Here is a 21,289-nt window from a genome sequence, read left to right as displayed (position 1 = left end):
CAAATCTCTTGCTCTTTTTTGTGACCTATGGTTGAAAGCTTTATCAGGGTCCAGGGTTGGCTGGACTGTATCACAGCAAGATCAGTTTTTTTCTGTTTCTACAATCCTCTGATACTTAGCGTGAGAACATTTTTCATCTCCCGAACTAGACTGTGAGCTCTTCAAGAGGAACAGAGTTTATATCGTATTCATCTTTATTCCCTAGAGCAAACACAGTACCTTTATAGACCTGTTCAATAACTGATTCCCAAATGATTGATTTGCCAAGGGTCAGAAATACTTACAAAATATGTTTCTTCAAGAAGCACAACACAAGTGTACTGAGATGTCTTCCAAACAGTAGTTGGAACATACTGTTAAATTTAAAATACAATTTTCAGGGTGCCTGGGTGGCTCAGTCTGTTAAGCATCTAACTCTCGATTTTGGCTCAAGTCATTCACTTCATGAATTCGAACCTGCATTAGGCTCTGAGCTTGACAGCACAGAACCTACTTGGGATTCTCTCTCTCCCCTTCTCTCTGCACCAGCACCCCCCCAACACGTGCATGCTCTCTTTCTCTCAAAATAAATAAATACACTTTAAAAATACATACATAATTTTCTTTTTTTTTTCTTTTTTTTCAATTTTTTTTTAACATTTATTTATTTTTGAGACAGAGAGAGACAGAGCATGAGCAGGGGAGGGGCAGAGAGAGAGGAAGACACAGAATCCAAAGCAGGCTCCAGGCTCCGAGCTGTCAGCACAGAGCCCGACGCGGGGCCTGAACTCATGGACTGTGAGATCATGACCTGAGCCGAAGTCGGAAGCCAAGTTTTCAGATTTGAAGTTTGATACTACCAAATTTTATATTTTAAAAATTAAAAATGTACGTGTCATGTACACATAATATACGACATAGTATGACTATAGAAAAAATCCTGCACTGCATTTTTAAAAATCAAATATTACCAAGCTGAAAAAATAAAATGAGTAAAAAATTATATATTTTATTTCCATATAAATCTTACAGAGGACAACTATGAAACTGAATTTCTAACTATTACTCAAATATTCCTTTGAGGAGTGCACTCCCTTGGGAAATAAAACTCTGAAATGTATTAGTTTATTAGATTAGAGGGATCAATTCACATTCTCTTAAGAATTCAGGATATCAAAATTTGGAAAGAATCCTACACTTTCTTGGTCCCCTGTCATTATGTCCTAGCATCAGTCAATAAGGGATTCACTGAAATAGTTGTCTGGGTATAGAAGAGATCAGCCCCCGCCTCCATCCGCATGCATGGAAGTCCCACGTGACTTCCCCACACTCTTTTAGCCTCATTCATCTCTCATTCCAGCCACAGCTCTGCATAGGCTCTGACCAGTGTCACACACAGGCTATTTGAAAGTACCTCACTTCAAGCCTTCAAAGGCCTTTCACTTCCCACCCCAAAAATGTCCTACTTGATGCCAAAGCACAGGACGCCATAGGACTCCACTGGGACTCACTCACAGATCTTGGAAATATAGGTGAGTTCCCATCTACAGAGGTAAGTCTTTGGACAATGGGAAAAGGACCATTAAATAAATTCTTCCCCTTTCCAAGGTGCCTGGGTGGCTCAGTTGGCTAAGCATCTGACTCTTGATTTCAGCTCGGGTTATGATCTCACAGTTGTAGGACTGAGCCCTGTGTCAGGCTCTGAGTTCACAGCACAGAGCCTGCTTTGGATTCTCTCTTTATCTCTCTCTCTCTTTCTCTCTCTCTCTCTTGCTGTCAAAATAATAAACATTTTTTAAAAATTCTTCCCCTGGGGGTGCCTGGGTGGCTCAGTCGGTTAAGAGTCCGACTTCGGCTCAGGTCATGATCTCATGGTCTGTGGGTGTGAGCCCTGCATCGGGCTCTGTGCTGACAGCTCAGAGACTGGAGCCTCTGAGCCTTCAGATTCTGTGGCTCCCTCTCTCTCTCTGCCCCTCCATCACTCGCACTCTCTCTCTCTCACACACAAAATTAAATAAACACTAAAAAAAATTTTTTTTAATTCTTCCCCTTGCCTCCCATATACATAACCCCATGCAGTCAAGCAATCTGTCACATTTAAGTGACAGCCAGCTTGACAGAAGTTGCACATTAGCTCTCCATCCTTGCCTCCTTCCTCAGTCTGGATTTCCACTTCCTAATAAATTAGCAGTGCATAGGGCTTTGCTTTCTGGGGAACCCAGTTCAAAAGAAAGTTTGTGGTTTATATCCTGCAAAGGAAATCTCAAAGTCCATTAAAATGCAATCTGCTATTTCTGCTTTCTTTTCCTTAATTGGAAAACCACAGAGACAGAAGAATAAAATAAAAACCTTACCGTCACTGCTTCCTCACTCACCACTTCTCCTAACCCATTACAATACCAATATCCAGAAAAAAAAAATCTCAAGTAAGATATTTGTTTTAGTGTTTATGAACTCTTTTAGCTTGGCAATGAGGACGACAGTCAGAGCAAAGAGTTATGGTGTATACTTACTAGTTCCTTCTATTTCCAGGCTGTTCATATTCCCAACACTGGGATTCTGAACACTGCCCTTTCCATTACAGCTCAAATTCAGGCCTTACAGGACTCTACTGCTTATGAGTAAACACAGTAATATTCAACATTTCAAAGCTACCATATGAGGCAAGACTGGCACTGTCCTTTCATATTGAAACAACTGGAACAATCGACTTACTCCACATAATTCTCCAAAGCCAAGCCATACAGATCCTTTCTTTTTTCCTTTTTCTAAGAATGGGGGAAAATGTAGCATAAGACAACCATTCAGATATATCACAAAGATTAACAAAGATAATGTCTTCAAACTGCTTTTATTATTCATAAAAATGTATGTGTTTGCAAATTAAGTTGCTCATATACCCAAAACAGAAAAGAGTATACAACTAACGTACAAGAAACCTGGCAGGAGTGATTATGTTCTTTATTCAACTAAGATTAATTGCATATCTACTATATACCAAGCATCAGAGAAACAAACCAGGCAAGAAAGCCTCTGAGGGGAGATTTAAAAAATTAGACAGATAACACAAAAACTCTATTCTGCAACTGAAATAAGGAGTCTGAGGAGTCAAAGAAGGAAAGCTTCATGCAAGAAAAGACATTAAAACTAAGACCTGAGGAGTAGAAACTGGAGGGGGGCGGGGAGGGGGGAGAAGACAGTAAAGGTGGAAGGCATTTCAGGCAAAGAGAATGAAAATGGAGAGACCTGAGCACAGAGCTTGGCATGTTAGAAATAGAGGTCACTGTGACTGGTGTTCACTGAATAACAAAACAAGCTTGTTGGAATTGGGACTGTAAAGGTAGACAGAAGGTGGGGATCAGATCATACAGGGCTTTACAATACTGGTAATGTTACAAATGGTAATACTGGGGCACCTGGGTGGCTCAGCTGATTAAGCCTCCGACATCGGCTCAGGTCATTCTCTCAGGATTCCATGAATTCGAGCCCCACATTGGGCTTTCTGCCGTCAGCATGGAGCCTGCTTCAGATCCTTTTTCTCCCTCTCTCTGCCCTTCCCCTGCTCACATGTGTGCGCACTCTCTCAAAAATAAACATAAAAAAATTTTTTTAATGGTAATATTGGTAATGATAACATCAAGGATTTTAAATGTATTAAGTTCTCTTCCTTTTCGTGAGATGAAAATAAAATTTTAGATTACAATTTCTAAATTGTAGAGCAGTGACGTTTCTAAGCTGAAACGTAGACAAGGCTTAGAACTAAATTACTAAATCTCCCAATGAAACTTCACTATTCTGTTTTCCTCCAGTAATGATAGCTCTTTTAGCAAATAGAATTACTGGGTCGATATTATAGACACTATTCAAGAAACTATGTATTCAAGACACTATTCAAGAAATAGAGCAAGTCTATTTAATATATTTTTCTAATTTTTTTCATTGTAGTAAAATATACATAAAATTTACATCTTAACCATTTTTAAGCCTATAGTTCAGTGGTATTAAATAGATTCCAAATGCTGTCCAACCATCACAACTATCCACCTTCAAAACATTTTTCATCTCGCAAATACCGAAACTATTACACAGTATCTATCCATTCTCCCCTCCTCACCAGATCGTGTCAATCATTATTCTACTTTTTTTAATTCTGACTATTCTAAGTGCCTCGTATAAGTGGAATCATACAGTATTTGTCTTTTTTGTGACTGGCTTACTTAGCAAGTCTTCATGATACATCCATGTTGCAAAATATGTCAGACTTTCCTCGTTTTTTTTGTGTTTTTTTAACCATAATGAGATAGCATTTTATGCCCTATTTAAAGAGGATGTGGATCCATAATGTCTCTTATATACAATGAACAGAGCATAAGTTGATGCAAACATTTTGGAAAGTAATGCAAACATCACAAACCCATGGCCTGGATATTACAGTCCCAGGTTCATATCGAAAGGAAATTTCTCCTGATGTGCAACAGAAGACAATGCCTAGAATGTTCATAGCAGTCTTGTTCACAGTGGCAAGAACCTTGAGTAGAGAGAGATGGAGGGACAGAACGGTGGTATGGTATGAAGAATGATGGTCTTCCAAAGATGTCCAAATTCTAATCCCTGGAACTGTTATTAACAGCTTATTATAAAAGAATATCACTCAGGGGCGCCTGGGTGGCGCAGTCGGTTAAGCGTCCGACTTCAGCCAGGTCACGATCTTGCGGTCCGTGAGTTCGAGCCCTGCGTCAGGCTCTGGGCTGATGGCTCAGAGCCTGGAGCCTGTTTCCGATTCTGTGTCTCCCTCTCTCTCTGCCCCTCCCCCGTTCATGCTCTGTCTCTCTCTGTCCTAAAAATAAATAAACGTTGAAAAAAAAAATTTAAAAAAAAAAAAAAGAATATCACTCAGATGATTGGTTGGTTCTCAGTGTTGTAGGCAGAGAAAAGAAGAGATGTGGGCAGTGGAAAATTAAATTAAATTAAAAGGATATAACTCAGAAATAGCGAGATGGATGAGACATATAGGACAAGATATGAGGAAGAGCAGAGAGCTTCCATGACCTCTCCAAGGACATATGCTCCCCAAATCATGTGTTCACCAACCGGGAAGCTCCTTCCTTCCTTTTTAAGACTGAATAACGTCCATTGCACATACATACCACATTTTGCTTATCTATTCATGAACCGACAGAAATTGGGTAGCTTCCACATAATGAAATAATGAACAGTCAATTCATAATAATAGTAGTAGTAGTAGTAGTAGTGTATAATGCTGCTATGAACATGGGTGTACAAAATCTATCTAATTTTGACAAACATAATCTCATTTCAATCCATTACCCTGTATGGGTACATACATACCATATACACAAAATCTAGAGTTGAGGTCCAGAAGGTAAGTGAAAAAGATGACTTAATTCATTATTTTTTTCCTGTAGCATATCTAATTTCTTCTCTAAGTTAGCCTCACCAAATCTAGACTGTCAAAACTTTTCACGCCTTTTCGTATAATGTTATTATTTATGGCTTTTTGCCTTTTCCTATAGAGTCTCCAAACCACATATGAATATTTCCTACATCTTCTACCTTCAAAACTCATTTTTCATCCTGCTTTCACCAAACTACTTTCCTAAATACTTTATTTTCTGTTAACATCAAAAAAGAAAGAAAGAAAAGAAAGAGAAACAAAGAGTGAAAGAAATGGTGACATTTATGATATGTGAATTATATCTTAATCAAAAATAAAAATAAAGCGTCATTCTCATGTAAAAAGAAAAATAAAAAATAAATAAAAGTAATATGTTTTGTTAAAGTGCCCCTAAAAGGTTTCTAAAGTACCCAGTAAATTATTAAAGTAACTATGAATCAGCAATAATGAAGTCTATTTTAAAAAGCAAAAATTTGGGGCGCCTGGGTGGCTCAGTTGGTTGAGCGGCTCAGCTCAGGTCATGATCTCACAGTCCATGGGTTCGAGCCCCATGTCGGGCTCTGTGCTGACAGCTTGGAGCCTAGAGCCTGCTTCAGATTCTGTGTCTCCCTCTCTCTGACCCTCCCCTGTTCATGCTCTGTGAATCCCTGTCTCAAAAATAAATAAAACGTTAAAAAATAAATAAATAAATAAATAAATAAATAAATAAATAAAGCAAAAATTTTACAAGGCCCATAAATAAACAGTATTAAAAATAAAATTGCAAGTTAATCCTTCCACTACCAACAATAGCAAGTTCTTTTAATTTTTTCTCATCTGAGAGAAGATACTGAAAACATGAAAATAATTTTGAGAAACACTGGGAATGATCAGAAGATTAGGAAATAAGAAAAAAAGTTGTGTTTGTTTTTTTTTTTTTTAACTTGGAATTAGACTAGTATAGACAAATGTGAAGTACAAAGAGCCCTAAAAAGATATGGCCACATTACAAATGTTCCACCCTACTGGTCTACATGTAATCATAAGGACAGCTCTCTGATCTAACTCAAAAAGTGAGAGGCAAAGAACACCTATTTGTCTTGTGGCAGGTGCTAATCATAAACACAAAGATTTATGGCCTGTTGAAACAATTCCTTTGCTATTAATAAGATAATTTCTTATTGTATTGTGTTTTCTGCAGTAGAGAGTATAAGAGGATAAATTAACATGATAAAATATAGAAATGTCGAAACGATGCCAATTAGTATAATAGTGGCAGGTTTATCTAAGATTCAAAACATAATTTATAAGCTGGGGTTTAAGAATCCACATTCTTTTAAGTGAATGATGCCTTAATCGCTCAATTTATTTTTGGGGTGCCTTAAGATCAGCTTGTCAACACAAAAGAAGGGTTCTTTTAAGGCTTTCCAAGATTTCTAGTATCTCATCTTTACCAGAAAGCCTATTTAACGGCAGCCAATTTGCAAACATCAAATTTAAGATTACAGCTTCAGTAAAACAAGAAGAAAGAAATTAAAGTTCACTTCAAGTATTTATGTTGGCATAGACTGGATAGACTACTTAAGAAAAAACTGACACCAAGGGCTCCATTTCACCATTATTCATGTGCTGCACGCACCAGTTTTCACATTACTTTAATCAAGAGACAGACGTAATAAGTCTATCATTTAAAGTACACAAATTCATTACTCCCTCTTTGTGAAAGAAATTTGACATCTTGGCATATGTCACATATCTGCAAACTAAGTATGCATTCCACTAAAAGGACAAAGAACAAAGAAACTAGAATAACTTAGCTTTGTAAGTTATATAAAATAAAGCATTTTCACGAAACAAGAAAATAACTAAGTGGGTGCTACAAAATAAGACTGCTGGGGTCAATTTTATCATCACTAGATATTCAAGTTTCCTACAATTCAGAATTTAACATTGTAATTGACTCCAGCAACTAAAGCACAAACAAAAACACATTCAACAATAGTAGACGATGTCTAATTAACTAACATTTAATAATGAAATACAAAATACTTGTATTATTTACATAGATAATCCAATAAATACCTATGGTAAATATAATCATTGTGTCCTAGATCTATGGAAAATAAAAAAGCCCAATAAGAAATGAAAAGAAATTAGTCAATTATATACTTATTATAATTAGAAATAAATTTTAATAAACCAATTTCCAATACTTTTTTTTTTTTAAGTAGGCTCCATACCCAATGTGGGGCTTGATGCTCTACAAAATGAGCCAGACAGGCGCCCCTTTCCAAGACTTCATTTTCTCATCACAGCATTTCTTGTTCTTCATGCTTTATATTTGACAGCTTTGGAAGAAAGTGTAATACCAAGCACAGTAAATATTAAAGATTTACTCAAAAAATTACTCTGACCTATTGACAGCAGTGAAGGCTGAGAAAAGAGACTAATGTTTTCAGGGTTTTTTAAACTACTTTAAGACAAACATGACAAAAATCTGATTAGAAAAAATAATTTTCATGTCTTCCAACACAAATACATACCTTCTATTCAAATACTCCCATACATCCACATATTTAACATAAAGAGATAATGATGATGACTGACCATGTGCCAGGCACTGTTTCAAATGTATTACACTGAACAGCAATTTCTGATTGAGTGATTTCTCACAGCAACTCTGGTAATTGCTCACCTGACTTTACATATGGGGCAGAGGTGAGGTACAAAGAGGTTAAACAATTCACCCAAAGCCACACAGTCAGTCAGTGACAGCTAGGATTCAAACCTGGACAGTCAGGCTTCATGTCTGATTTCAGAATTACTATACTGCACTGTGTATAAGGTGCACATGGTACATGGCACAATGCCTGACACTCAGGAGGTAATTTAAAAAGTCTATTACCATACTATCTATCTCTTCTTTACTTACCCTGTGATAATTCTGGATTTCCTTTCAGATTCATCATCTTTGGAATTGAAGGGCCATACACATCCACATCTAGTAAACCAATGGCCTTTGACTGTAAGGAAACAGAATCTACTGTAAGATTATTTCCACTCTTCATCAAAGATATATATAGCAATAGTAAATCTGACTATAAAAAAAGAAAATTTACAAAAAAATTCCAAAATCCTAACCTAAATTTTCAAAGCAGCAGTAAGGTAAAAGCTTATCAACTACTTAGACAAATACTTTTTGTTGGTTTACTAATTTCTTCTAGAAAACTGACAAGAGAAACCCCCTACATACACTTTACACATTGTGGTTCAGATCTCCCATATAGTCTCAAGTAGACTAAAACCTTTTTGATTTGAAGACTAACAAATTACACACAATGTTAAAATAAGGACTTACAATGCCAAACAAAACCACAGGAAGATGGAGCATTAACCCTTAGAAAGCCCATCTAACACAACAAAGAATAACAAAATGAAAAAAAAAAAAAAATCATGGGAACAAGACTATAATAGTGCAAGTGAGAAATTCTGATGCAGATCCAGCATGGAAATGCTAATGAGGGTAGTGGCAGACATAATGCGGAGACAACTCCTTACACACAAGTCACAGTTAAACATCCAAGCTCTTCTGGAGAATTCATAAACTAAAACTGTTTTCCTGTGATGACCCATCTAGCTACCCGAGGGCAGAATATTCTGACTGGTCTCTAGGTGCCAGTTCATCAGCAACACAGCCAAGTAAAGGTAAACAAAATTCACTATTCCCAAGTATGTCTTTTTTTTTTTCTCCCCCCACCTATTTCTCTTTTGATACATTAAATCAATCTGTTACTGGTTTTTCCATATATAAGCAAACAGAATGCTAATGCTAACTATACGTCCTTAAGTTACATTTCACCAAGACTCAGAACTCTCCTCCCTCTTTCCCTGTATCCTGGCAAGATAAAATTCTTAACCTCTCAAAAAAAAAAAAAAAAATCCTCATTTTTAATTAAATAATCCCCCATCTTCCATGTTATCTACCTATTTCCAGACACAAAATTACTTTTTAAACCTTGCTGTCTGGTTCCTATTAATACATAAAATAAGGTACATTCAACATTTATGTCCCTAACTTTATACTGACTCAAACTGCAGTTCTAAGAAAATCATTTAATGTCCCTGTATGACTCACAGAGCCTAGAGGACTAAGGATTAAAACCTGCCTCTACCAAAATCTCAGCTTACTGTAAAATAAATGAGAAAAGTATTAGCTTTAAAAAGGTAGGAACAGTCAATGAGAAATTCTGACCTGTTTTCAACTCCTTTTTAAACCACAAACAAATTAATTTAAGCAAAACAGAATTAAATTTACTATGGATAAAAAGATTTTCAAATGAGAGAGACTAAAACCTTAAGAAATGTAGCTAATTGTCAATACTATTATTCAAGGGTCCGCTAATGCTATAACCATTGAGGTGAGGAAGCTGAAGGGATTCCATTTTAGAAAGACTCCATTTTTTGGCAAAAAAAAAAAAAAAAACAAAAACAAAAAAACACCAAAAACAAAAACCAGACACTTAGAAAGACTCCATTTTTCTGATAGGCCCCATTTACTCATGATCCTTATTTGTCTCTGAATAAGCCAAAGAAGCTATGTCGTCACTTTAAGGGAGAAGCAAAAAAGTTAATCATTCTCTGAGTTTTGTCCTAGGCCCCAAACCGGATAACATCTCAGAAGAGCTGGATCTCAAATATGTTCCAGGACATTAGCTTTGAACAAACCTCAGCTGAAACTGGCATCAGTACTGCTACCTTCAGTAATTTATGAAATAACACCTATTACTCACCTGACACTTGTCTTTGATTGGACCCTACGCAGGATCCCCAAAGGAACACGTACCCTAGATCCCCTTCCCATATATAAACCCCTAACCCCAAGCAACAATGAGACTCATTCTCCTTTCCTTTCCTAATCTCCCAGACCGTCTGTTACTCTCTGTCACTCATGTCATTCAATAAACTCTGCTTTCACTTTCTCCAGCTCACACTTGATTTCTATCCTGTGCAAGGCCAAGGACCCTCTTAGCTGGTCTCATAGGGAAGTCCCCCCACTCTGGTCCTTGGACCCAGCCAGGCACTGCCGACATCAATATCATCCTAGAATTTTACCTCTTTTCCATGTCTTTTCTCATGGTACGTACAAAACTAAAAACTACTACATAATAATAAATGTCAATAAAAACAAAAAATAATCTAAGTGGTATTTTTCCCTTTCTTATTTAATGTTTAATGTTATTTACAAGTTTTATAAAAACTTGAAAAGGTTAGGTCCCAGGTTTCAAACTGATCTCCTAAAAGTCAAGTAAAATAACTTAGTTTTTTAAGTTTGGTTTCATGAAACAAGGAAACAACTAAGTGGGTGCTTGCAAACTAAGACTGCTGGGGTCAATTTTTTCATCACTAGATTTTCAAGTTTCCTTCAAAATGTTAAGGAGAATCAACTATTTGTCCTGTCTCCCAGAAGAAAACCATGCCTGTCTAAAGGTGAACCCCTGGTATCAAGGTTCAAGACAAAACTGAGGATCTGCCATAATATTTACTATGGTAGAAACAGATTTTACGCATACCTAGATGGCTATTAATATGCATAATCACATATGAATAAAGTGAGCAGGGGCACCTGGGTGGCTCAGTCAGTTGAGTTTTGGCTCTGGATTTCCACTCATGATCTCATGGTTCATGAGTTCAAGAACTATGTCAGACTCTAAGCGTAGAGCCTGCCTAGGATTCTCTCCCTTTCTCTCTGCCCCTCCCTCTCCCCCCACCTCACTCTCTCAAAATAAATAAATAAACTTAAAAAAATAATAATAAGGGGCTGGTAGGGAAGGAGATTACAAGATTTTAGAGTTCCTCTGTTTCCGAGAAAATGGAATTAAGGGTAACAGAATCTTCTAGGGGTGCCTGGGTGGCTCAGTCAGTTAAGCATCTGACTCTTGATTTCAGCCAGGTCATGATCTCTTTCATAGGATTGAACCCCACATCAGACTCTGAGCTGACAGCCTGCTTGGGATTCTCCCTCTCGCTCTCTCCCTGCCCCACCCCCACTCGCACTCTCTCTCAAAATAAACAACAAAAAAAATCTATATGCTAGGTTTTCTGCATACTCTCCCTAGGAATAGTTACTCACTGACCTAAATTTAGTACCAAAGTTGACATACATCAAAAAGGAAACAGAGGAGATGAAGGTATGAAGGTCAGAGAAAGAGAGGAAAGAGGAAGGATGAGAGGGACAGAGGCAGAGAAGGAGGGAGGGAGAAGAAGATTGAGGGAAATTAATCAGCAATTTTTATTAAGAACCTAGATAAACTAGGCCTCTACAGGCTAGTGGCTGTAGAATTAGAATTTAGAGTTCTATGGACAAATCAGAATTTAGAAAATTTAGAAAAATTTTAGAAGTCAAAAAAATAACAAAAAAAAAAAAAGAAAATTTTTAGAAAGCATGCCATCCTAAATTACCCAAATATAAACTTCCCCTAATTATACCTCCCCAATGCTTGAATTCCTTCTTGAAGCCAGGCACCCTAAACATTTTATTTACATTTCTCACTGACTCCTCACAGCAATCGTGCAAGGTAGTATTATGCTCACTTAAAGATGAGAAACTATAACCAAAACTTTAACATGATCTGAGTACAAAAGACTTAGCAGGGGACAACATACTTTTCCCTAAAGGGCCAAACAGTACTATTTAAGGCATTGTGAACCATATGATCCACAACTACTCAACACTACCACTGTAGCATCAAAGCACAGACAATATGTAATGAATGAGCATGGCTGTGTTCCAATAAAACTTTATTTACAGAAACAGAGAGGATTTAGTCCACAGGTCAGTTTGCCAAAATTGATTTAGAAAATAAGCTTTTTCATAACCAAGTTATTCAATCACCCAACAATCTAATTTGGGTTTTGCCAAGAGCAGGTAGGACATAGTCGTCTCTTTTAGTGTCAGAGGAACTATCTGACACTAGTAAAGATTTAGTTCCATATCCTTAATTGGGTAGTTTCTAAAAACAATAAAGAGCACACTTTTTCATGCGGTCTCACTGGAACTAAGCATGTCTTGCTTAGACTTTATATATCATGAATAAAATTAGTGTCCATTAAACAAAAATGTCAAGCCTATACTAAGTAAAACATATCATTCTTAGAACTGGCGTAGCTTCTGGACCAGTATAATTACCATAGCTACAGAAATTAGCTTAAATTTTCAACTCTAGAATTCAATAATGTTCAACAGGTGCCAAATAAACTTTATTTGTTTTTCATAATTTACTCCATTATTTTTAAACAGGTTCCTATTATAGATGCATAAATAGTCTTTCAATTTAAATTTTCAAAGACAGTTCTATATTGTAGGAACATAAATGAGCAAGATAGAAGGCTATAAATAGATATATGCTGCTGGGTGTCTAACTAGCTAAATTTTATGAATCCTTTCCACCTCATTCCTCCTAAAATAATTACATTTAGTCAAGAAAGCTCCAATTAGGACTTCTCTTACACTTAATTTCAGCAAGGCTTGAAAGAATAATCACTACAAAAGCCTCACCACATATACAACAGATAAAATGATCATTAACAAAAATAACTATAAAGTTACTACTGTAAAACATGATTACCCAATCTTTAATGTCGCCATAAATGTATGCTGGTACCTAATATTATATTCTTTTTCTGATTATCCTGCAGTTCACAAACTCTTAGCAGATGCCGTAAAACAAGACAGATAGATTTTGTGATTTGTTTCTTTATAATTCATAATACCCTGTGAAAGCTAAAAGGTAGCAGACTTGCTAAGTGACTATACTGTTTCATTACTACTGCATGAAAGCTCCAATTTGAGAGCCTACAAGTCCTATTTTCTTGTGTTGGGTTGCAAAGGCACCTGAACAACAGTTTTGATACTGCTTTGTTCTTTCAGTGGAGTTTATATTAAAGATCCTAAAACTTTATGACATGTTTCTTCTATCCATGTCATCTGCTAAGAGAACCCACCAAAACAACATTTTAGAAGGATCTCACCCAATTATTTCTAAGTGAACACTCATTTAAGACTACAACTTACCTAAAGTTTATCCTTCCCATTGAAGTATCCAATTAAGAATCCTATGATTCCCTGCACATTACATTCTACATAATCTTGGACTGGTATTTGGGATTTAGAGTTGAGTCAAGGTTCTTTCCTCTCTTTCTGCCTTGCTTTAAGTCAAACTGCCATTCATAAAAATTTTAATCTCTTGGTAGAGAAAAATATTTTTCTTAATTCTATTAGCTAAGATTAAATAAGAATTTGATTAACAGGCCAGAAAGGAGTGACAGGATATATTCAATATGCTGAATCAGAAAAATATGCAGCCAAGAATTCTTTTTCCAGCAAGGCTGTCCTTCAAAATAGAAGAAGAGATAGTTTCCCAGAAAAACAAAAACTAAAGGAGTTCATGACCACTAACCCAGCCCTGTACAAAATGTTAAGGGGGACTCTCTGAGGGGAGAAAAGATGGAAAAAAAAAAAAAAAAAAAACAGACCAAAAGCAACAAAGACTAGAAAGGACCAGAGAGCACTACCAGAAACTCCAACTCTACAGGCAACACAATGGCAATAAATTCATATCTTTCATTATTCACTCTAAATGTCAATGGACTAAACACTACAATCAAAAGGCAGAGGGTGACAGAATGAATAAGAAAACAAGACCCATCTATATGCTGTTTACAAAAGACCCATTTGAGACCTAAAGACACCTTCAGATTGGAAGTAAGGGGATGGAGAACCATCTATCACGCTAATGGTCACCAAAAGAAAGCCAGAGTAGCTATACTTACATGTGACAATCTAGATTTTAAAATAAAGACCGTAACAAGAGATGAAGAAGGGCATTATATCATAATTAAGAAGTCTAACCACCAAGAAGGCCTAACAATTGTAAACATTTATGCTCCAAATGTGAAAGCACCCAAATATATAAATCAGTTAATCACAAACATACAGAAAGTCATTGATAATAATCCCATAATAGTAGGGGACTTCAACACTCCACTTACAACAATCGACAGATCATCTAAACAGAAAATCAACAAGGAAAACAATGGCTATGAATGACACACTGGACCGGATGGACCTAACAGATATATTCAGAACATTTCATCCTAAAGTAGAATACACATTCTTCTCAAGCGCACATGGAACATTCTCCAGAATAGATCACATACTGGGACACAAATCAGCCCTCAACAAGTACAAAAAGATAGAGATCATACCATGCATATTTTCAGACCACAATGCTATGAAACTCAAAATCAACAAGAAAAAATTTAAAAAGACAACAAATACTTGGAGACTAAAGAACATCCTACTAAAGAATGAATGGGCTAACCAAGAAGTTAAAAAGGAAATTAAAAAGTACACAGAAGCCAAAGAAAATGATAACACCACAGCCCCAAACCTCTGGGACGCAGTAAAGGCAATCATAAGAGGGAAGTATATACTAATCCAGGCCTTCCTAAAGAAGGAAGAAAGGTCTGATACACAACCTAACCTTACACCTTAAATAAAACTCAAAAACAGCAAAAGACGAGAAATAACAAAGATTAGAGCAGAAATAAATGCTATCAAAACAAAAACAAAAACAAAACAAACAAACAAACAAAAAACAGATCAATGAAACCAGGAGCTGGCTCTTTGAAAGAATTAACAAAATTGATAAGCCTCTAGCCAGTTTGATCAAAACGAAAAAGGAAAGGACCCAAATAAATAAAATCAAGAATGAAAGAGGAGAGATCACAACCAACACAGTGGAAATACAAACAATAATAAGAAAATATTATGAGCAATTATACATCAATAAATTGGGTAATCTGGAAGAAACAGACAAATTCCTAGAAACATACAAACTACCAAAACTGAAACAGGAAGAAATAGAAATTTTGAACAGACCATAACCAGTAAAGAAATCAAAATAGTAATCAAAAAGCTCCAAACAAACACGAGTACAGGGCCAAATGGCTTTCCAGTGGAATTCTATCAAACATTTAAAGAAGAGTAAACACCTACTCTTTTGAAGCTGTTCCAAAAAAAAAAAAAGAAATGGAAGGAAAACTTCCAAACTCATTCTACAAAGCCAGCATTACCTTGATTCCAAAACCAGACAAAGATCCACTAAAAAGGGGAACAAAAGACCAATTTCCCTGAGGAACACAGATGCAAAATCCTCAACAAGATACTAGACAACTAGATCCAACAATACATTAAAAAAATTATCACCACGACCAAGTGGGATTTATACCTTGGATGCAGGGCTGGTTCAATATCTGCAAAACAACCAATGTGATTCATCACATCAGTAAAAGAAAGGACAAGAAACACATGATCCTCTCAATATGCAGAGAAAGCATTTGACAAAATATAGCTTTCTGTCTTGATAAAAGCCCTCAAGAAAGTAGAGAGAGAAGGATCATACCTCAAGATCTTCAAAGCCACATGTGACGGACCCACCACTAATATCCTCAATGGGGAAAAGATGCAGACAATGTACTGAGTATGGAAAGAGCCCAAATGTCCATTGACTGATGAATGGATAAAGAGGAGGTGGTATATCTATACAATGGAGCATTACTCAGTGATAAAAAAGAATGAAATCTTGCCATTTGCAACTACATAGATGGAACTAGACGGTATACTGCTAAGCAAAATTAGAGAAAGACAAATATTGTATGACTTCACTCATAAGTGGAATTTAAGATACAAAACAGATGAATATAAGGGAAGGGAAGCAAAAATAATATAAAAACAAGGAGGGGGACAAAACTTAAGAGACCCTTAAACAGAGAACTGAGGGTTGCTGGTGGGGGTGTGGGTGGGGAGATGGGTAAGGGACATTAAGGAAGACACTTGTTGGGAGGAGTCCTGGGTATTATAGATAGGGGATGAATCATTGGAATCTACTCCTGAAATCATTTTTGCACTATATGCTAACTTGGATGTAAATTTAAAAATAAATAAATAAAATTTTTTAAAACAATTAAAAAAAGAATTTGATTATAAGATCTAATGGTTAGATAAGAAAACAATTGCCTACTATTTACCAAAGGACGATCTAAATCTTCAAGTTCAGTATAGAAAGAGGAACAAGGACAACATAAAAAAGTTCACCTGGCTGGATGGAGCATAAAAAGATAGGCTCATGAAAAATACAAAAGAATCTCAAATTATTAACTACTTGCTTGCAAAAGAACTGGGAAAAAAAATTAGAGAAATAATAGATTTCAAATTAAAGAATTTTAAGGCAGGAAGAAACCTAAGAGATCATCTTAGTCTTCTGTCCACTTTTTAGTGATGAAGAAACACACCGAGGGATAATGCCACAGCTGGGCCTAGGATCCAAATCTCTCTCCACCATAAGCCTAAATGCTAACAATCACCAGCCATTCCCCTTTATCTCTCCCATCTCCTCTTCTACTCCTCCCCCTTTTCACTCCACTCCACATACTTCCCCTGTGCAGTGTCTTAACCACACCAGGTACGCACCTGCCTTTTGCAGCTGTTCCTTCAGCCTAGAATTCTGTTCACCCAAGTACCTCCCTGGTTCTCTCCATCACTTCCTTCAAATCTTAAATCAAACATCACCACACAGTGAGGTCTTCACTGACCACCCTATCTAAAAATGCAATTCCCTCATCATTATATTGGATACTTCCCATTCCCTTCCTGCTTTTTCTTTCTTCTCAACAGCTATGCCAATATTTAATATAATGTATATTTACTTGTCTTGTTTATTATGTCTCCCCAGCAGAATGTTAATTCCATTAGGGTAAGAATTTTTGTATGTTTTGTTCCTGTACCTAGTACCTAGAACAGTACACAGTCATGCAGATATCATGCTCCACCCCAAGAAATTCTGATTCAGAAGGTCTAGATTGGGGTCCAACAAACTGCATTTGTAACACTAAGGTATACGATGACTACAAAGTGAAAAACAGTAATATTGATAATACAGGAAACACCAAGACAAAATTTTGTTGTAAGGGCCCAAGCCTTGGGACCAACAGGATTATGGTAATGGTAATTTACAGTAATCAACAGTAACATTGAAGAGTTTTAAAAAAAATACACACACACACACACACACACACACATATACATACATACATACATATAAAACAGTGTTTAACATTCTGCCATATGGGTGAATAGTCACATATTGCATGGGACATATGTATATAAAAATCATTCGTTATTTATCTGAAATTCAAATTTAACTGAGTGGGTGTCCTATATTTTTATTTTCTAAATCTAGCAACCCTACCTTGGCATCTCTCCTCAACAGTGCAGTTGTAATGATTCAGATGAAACATACATACATTCATGCATGCTCAAAACCCTCATTACGCCCCCAATCTCCCCTCATTTCACTCATGTAAAAACCAAAGTCCTTATAACAATTCACCAGACTCCATATAATCTAGCCAGTTCCCCACCCCCTATCTCCCAACCCTGTTAATTTTCATCACATTTTACTCCACTCCACTTCTTACTCCAAGAGCCAAGTATCTTTTTACTATTCTTTGAATAGAAAGCTAGACATGCTCCTACTCCCTAGCCCTTAAACTCGCTGTTCCTTTTGCCCGACATTCTCTTTCCTCATATAGTCATAAGTCCATTTTCTCATCTCCTTCAACTCTCCACTGAAATATCATATCTTCAGGGCTGCCTATCCTATTTTAAATTGAAATCCACCTTCGCCCTCAAGCACCACTCCAACCCAGATCACATTTATCAATTTCTAACTCTTTAGGTTACTTATGATGTTTATTATCTATTTACAGTAAACTCCATAAGAGTAGAGAAATCCCCAAGCATCTAAACCAGTAGACATTAAATAAATATTTGTTCAGTGAATGGACAGATGGATCAAGGAACTAATAAATGAATGAACAAACCTCCATTTGTTCCTCTGTAGGATATCAGGATGGTTACTACATGATCCCTAAGGTCCCTCTCAAGCTTTAATATTCTATGATTTCATGTAAGTCCCTCTTCTAATACTTCTATACAGACATTTTAAGTTACAAGATTTAAAATTAGACAACGTACACGATGTTAAAAGTATTCTGGTGTTAAAGACAGTGTCATAAATTTCCTTGCAACCTATTCCTAACCACCACTTTTCCTCATGAAAATCCATGTCATCTTCATTTTTCTATTGATCTCAACTCCGGAAAAAGAGGACTTCCAGAAAGAAAATCTAATGCAAACAATGGCTAGGGCAGGCTGCTATAAAAAAATATATGATAAAAGTACACCACATATATCTTTGAAAACGAAAGCCACAAACATGGTATGAAAGGGCTCGTTAAAAAGAGGGCAACTTTTAAACCTACAGACTAGCATGATTAGGTTCAGTAGCGTTTCAAATATAAAAGGGCTGCATTAGAATTTTGTTGTGCTTTTTTTCCTTTCCAGAGCAAGGTAAGTAACATATTCTTTAACAAGAAGCAATTCTCTTAAGTTCCACATTTTCATCTAGTAACAGAGAAAGTAAATCAGGGGTAAAACTAAGATTAAGAAAAGAAAAACCTTAAATCCTTGGCCTGTATGATTCAAGGGGGAAAAAAGTACTGGGGAACCTGGGTGGTTCAGTTCATTAAGCATCTGATTCGTAATTTTGGCTTAGGTCATGATCTCACAGTTGTGAGATCAAGCCCCATTTTGGGCTCCACACTGGACATGGAATCTGCTTAAGATTCATTCATTCATATTCTCTCTCTCTCTCTCTCTCTCTCTCTCCCTCCCTCCCTCCCTCCCTCCCTCCCTCTGTCCTCCCCCATGCTTGCAAGTTCTCTCTCTCTCAAAATAAAAATAAAGTACTGATACCCTTAGTAAAGACTTCAAATACAGAAAAAAATTAGAAAGCCTTCTATCACCATGGTAATATATAAAATGCAGAAAAAGTTACTTCTAGACACTAACCCCCAAAAATAAGTCCTCTTATTTATGACATCAACCTGTTTTTTTGCCAAAATCCAAGCCTACAAACCTAGAAAACTAACCAAACAAGAAACTTCCCCCAAACCAGATAAAGTACTGCAGCAAAAGCACTGAAAATCAACATCAATTCCTTTACAATGTTCTTAGCTAAACTGCAATGCAGGGAAAAGCATTTACAATTCTGAGGGCAACTCTTCCAAAGCAAAGCAAAACAGCAATCACAAGAATTGGATGTGAACAGTGCACGTGACCCACTTTCCAGACTCAAAATTATAGGAGCCAAGTAGCTGGTTTTGAAACTCATTTCTTCATATATACTCTGCTTGCTTCCTCTTAGTGGCTCTTCCAATACTGCCCTGCTGAGGGTTAAGGGCCTTCTTACTCCTCAAGTAGATTGGATGGGGAAAATAATTTACTGAGAAAAAAAAATGAGAGAAGTAAAATGAATCGGTGAAAGCCAAGTTAGGGAGGAGGCAGGAGGATAATTAAGAAAAAAAGATTTTTCTGTGAGCAAAATCTGGATGACTTCTTATTGGATAGAATCAGATCCTGAAATTCAAAGGATGTGCAACAGTTTTGCCACCAATATGTTATACGTGAAATCAAACTAAGGAAGAATATACCAAAATTAGGGTAAGTGTTCTCTTTCTAACTCATAACCAAATTGAGTAAATTCCATGAACAAAGTGAGAGAATGAATTACTGGCAGCAAGCTGCATTTCCCAAAAGAAATTTAAAAGGTAGGCCAAAGGGTACTGAGGGGGAAACATCCAGCCAATAGCTTCTTTAGAGCTATTCAAAACAAAACTGCTACTGCTTCTAATTGGAAATCTCAAAGCATGGTGTGCATAAAGCTTCCTAAAACCATGCAGAAAATAGAGGAGAAAAGCAGTTTGAGGCTTTTTACCTATCTGAAGATTATTGTATAAAACAGCATTTTTATTTTATCGTTTTGGGTAAGGGTAGTGTGCTATGTCTGTTTGCTTATGGAGGAGGGGGAAGAGCAAGTAAGGAAAATTCCTGTTAGAGGAATGGCTTTAGGATCCAGTTTAACACTTCCACCCCTCTGTTACATAATTAATTTTTTAAAATTACCTTATCTTTCATTTTAATACTTGATGCTAAGTTCCTCAGTACTCTGAATTTTTTTTTTTTTAATTTAAATCCAAGTTAGTTAACATATAGTGCAATAATGATTTCAGGAGTAGAATTTAGTGATTCATCACCGACATGTAACACCCAGTGCCCATCCCAACAGCATCCTCCTTAATGCCCCTCACTCATTTAGCCCATCCCCCACCCAACACACCTCCAACAACCCTCAGTTTGTTCTCTGTATTTAAGAGTCTCTTATGGTTTATCTCTCTGTTTTTATATTATTTTTGTTTGCCTTCCCTTATATTCATTTGTTTTGTATCTTAAATTCCACATATGAGTGAAGCCATAGGATATTTGTCTTTCTCTGACTTATTTCGTTTAGCATAAGATACTCTAGTTCCACCCACGTTGTTCCATATGGCAAGATTTCATTCTTTGTTACCACCAAGTAATATTCCATTGCATATATATACCACCTCTTCTTTATCTATTCATCAGTCGATGGATATTTGGGCTCTTTCCATACTTTGGCTATAGGCAATAGTGTTGCTATAAACAGTGGGGTGCATGTGCTCCTTCGAAACAACACTCCTGTATCCTTTGCATAAATACCTAGTAGTGCAATTGCTGGGTTGTAGGATAGTTCTATTTTTAATTTTTTGAGGAACCTCCATACTGTTATTCAGAAGTACTCTGAATTATTCTTATAAAAGATGCCACAGAGGTAGATGCACATGTCTCAAGTCAATTAACACTATTAATATTCATTAGTGGTTATCCATCAGCAAATATAACTATTTATATTTTCTATAAGGTGTATGAACCTT

General features: G+C 36.4%; 1 protein-coding gene across 1 annotated transcript in view; it reads right to left on the bottom strand.

Moving 5' to 3' along the window:
• The window catches only part of NUBPL (nucleotide binding protein like), a 222,123-nt gene that overhangs the window by 166,941 nt on the left and 33,893 nt on the right, over nucleotides 1–21,289 (bottom strand). The window contains exon 4 of the mRNA XM_003987533.6: nucleotides 8,307–8,397. Coding sequence (XP_003987582.3) covers nucleotides 8,307–8,397 — 91 coding nt within the window. The remainder of the gene's footprint in view (nucleotides 1–8,306; nucleotides 8,398–21,289) is intronic.

Source organism: Felis catus, chromosome B3 (assembly GCF_018350175.1).
Source record: "Felis catus isolate Fca126 chromosome B3, F.catus_Fca126_mat1.0, whole genome shotgun sequence".
Lineage (NCBI taxonomy): Eukaryota > Metazoa > Chordata > Mammalia > Carnivora > Felidae > Felis > Felis catus.
The sequence above is the reverse complement of the archived record's forward strand: the minus strand, read 5'-3'. Positions and strand labels throughout refer to the sequence as shown.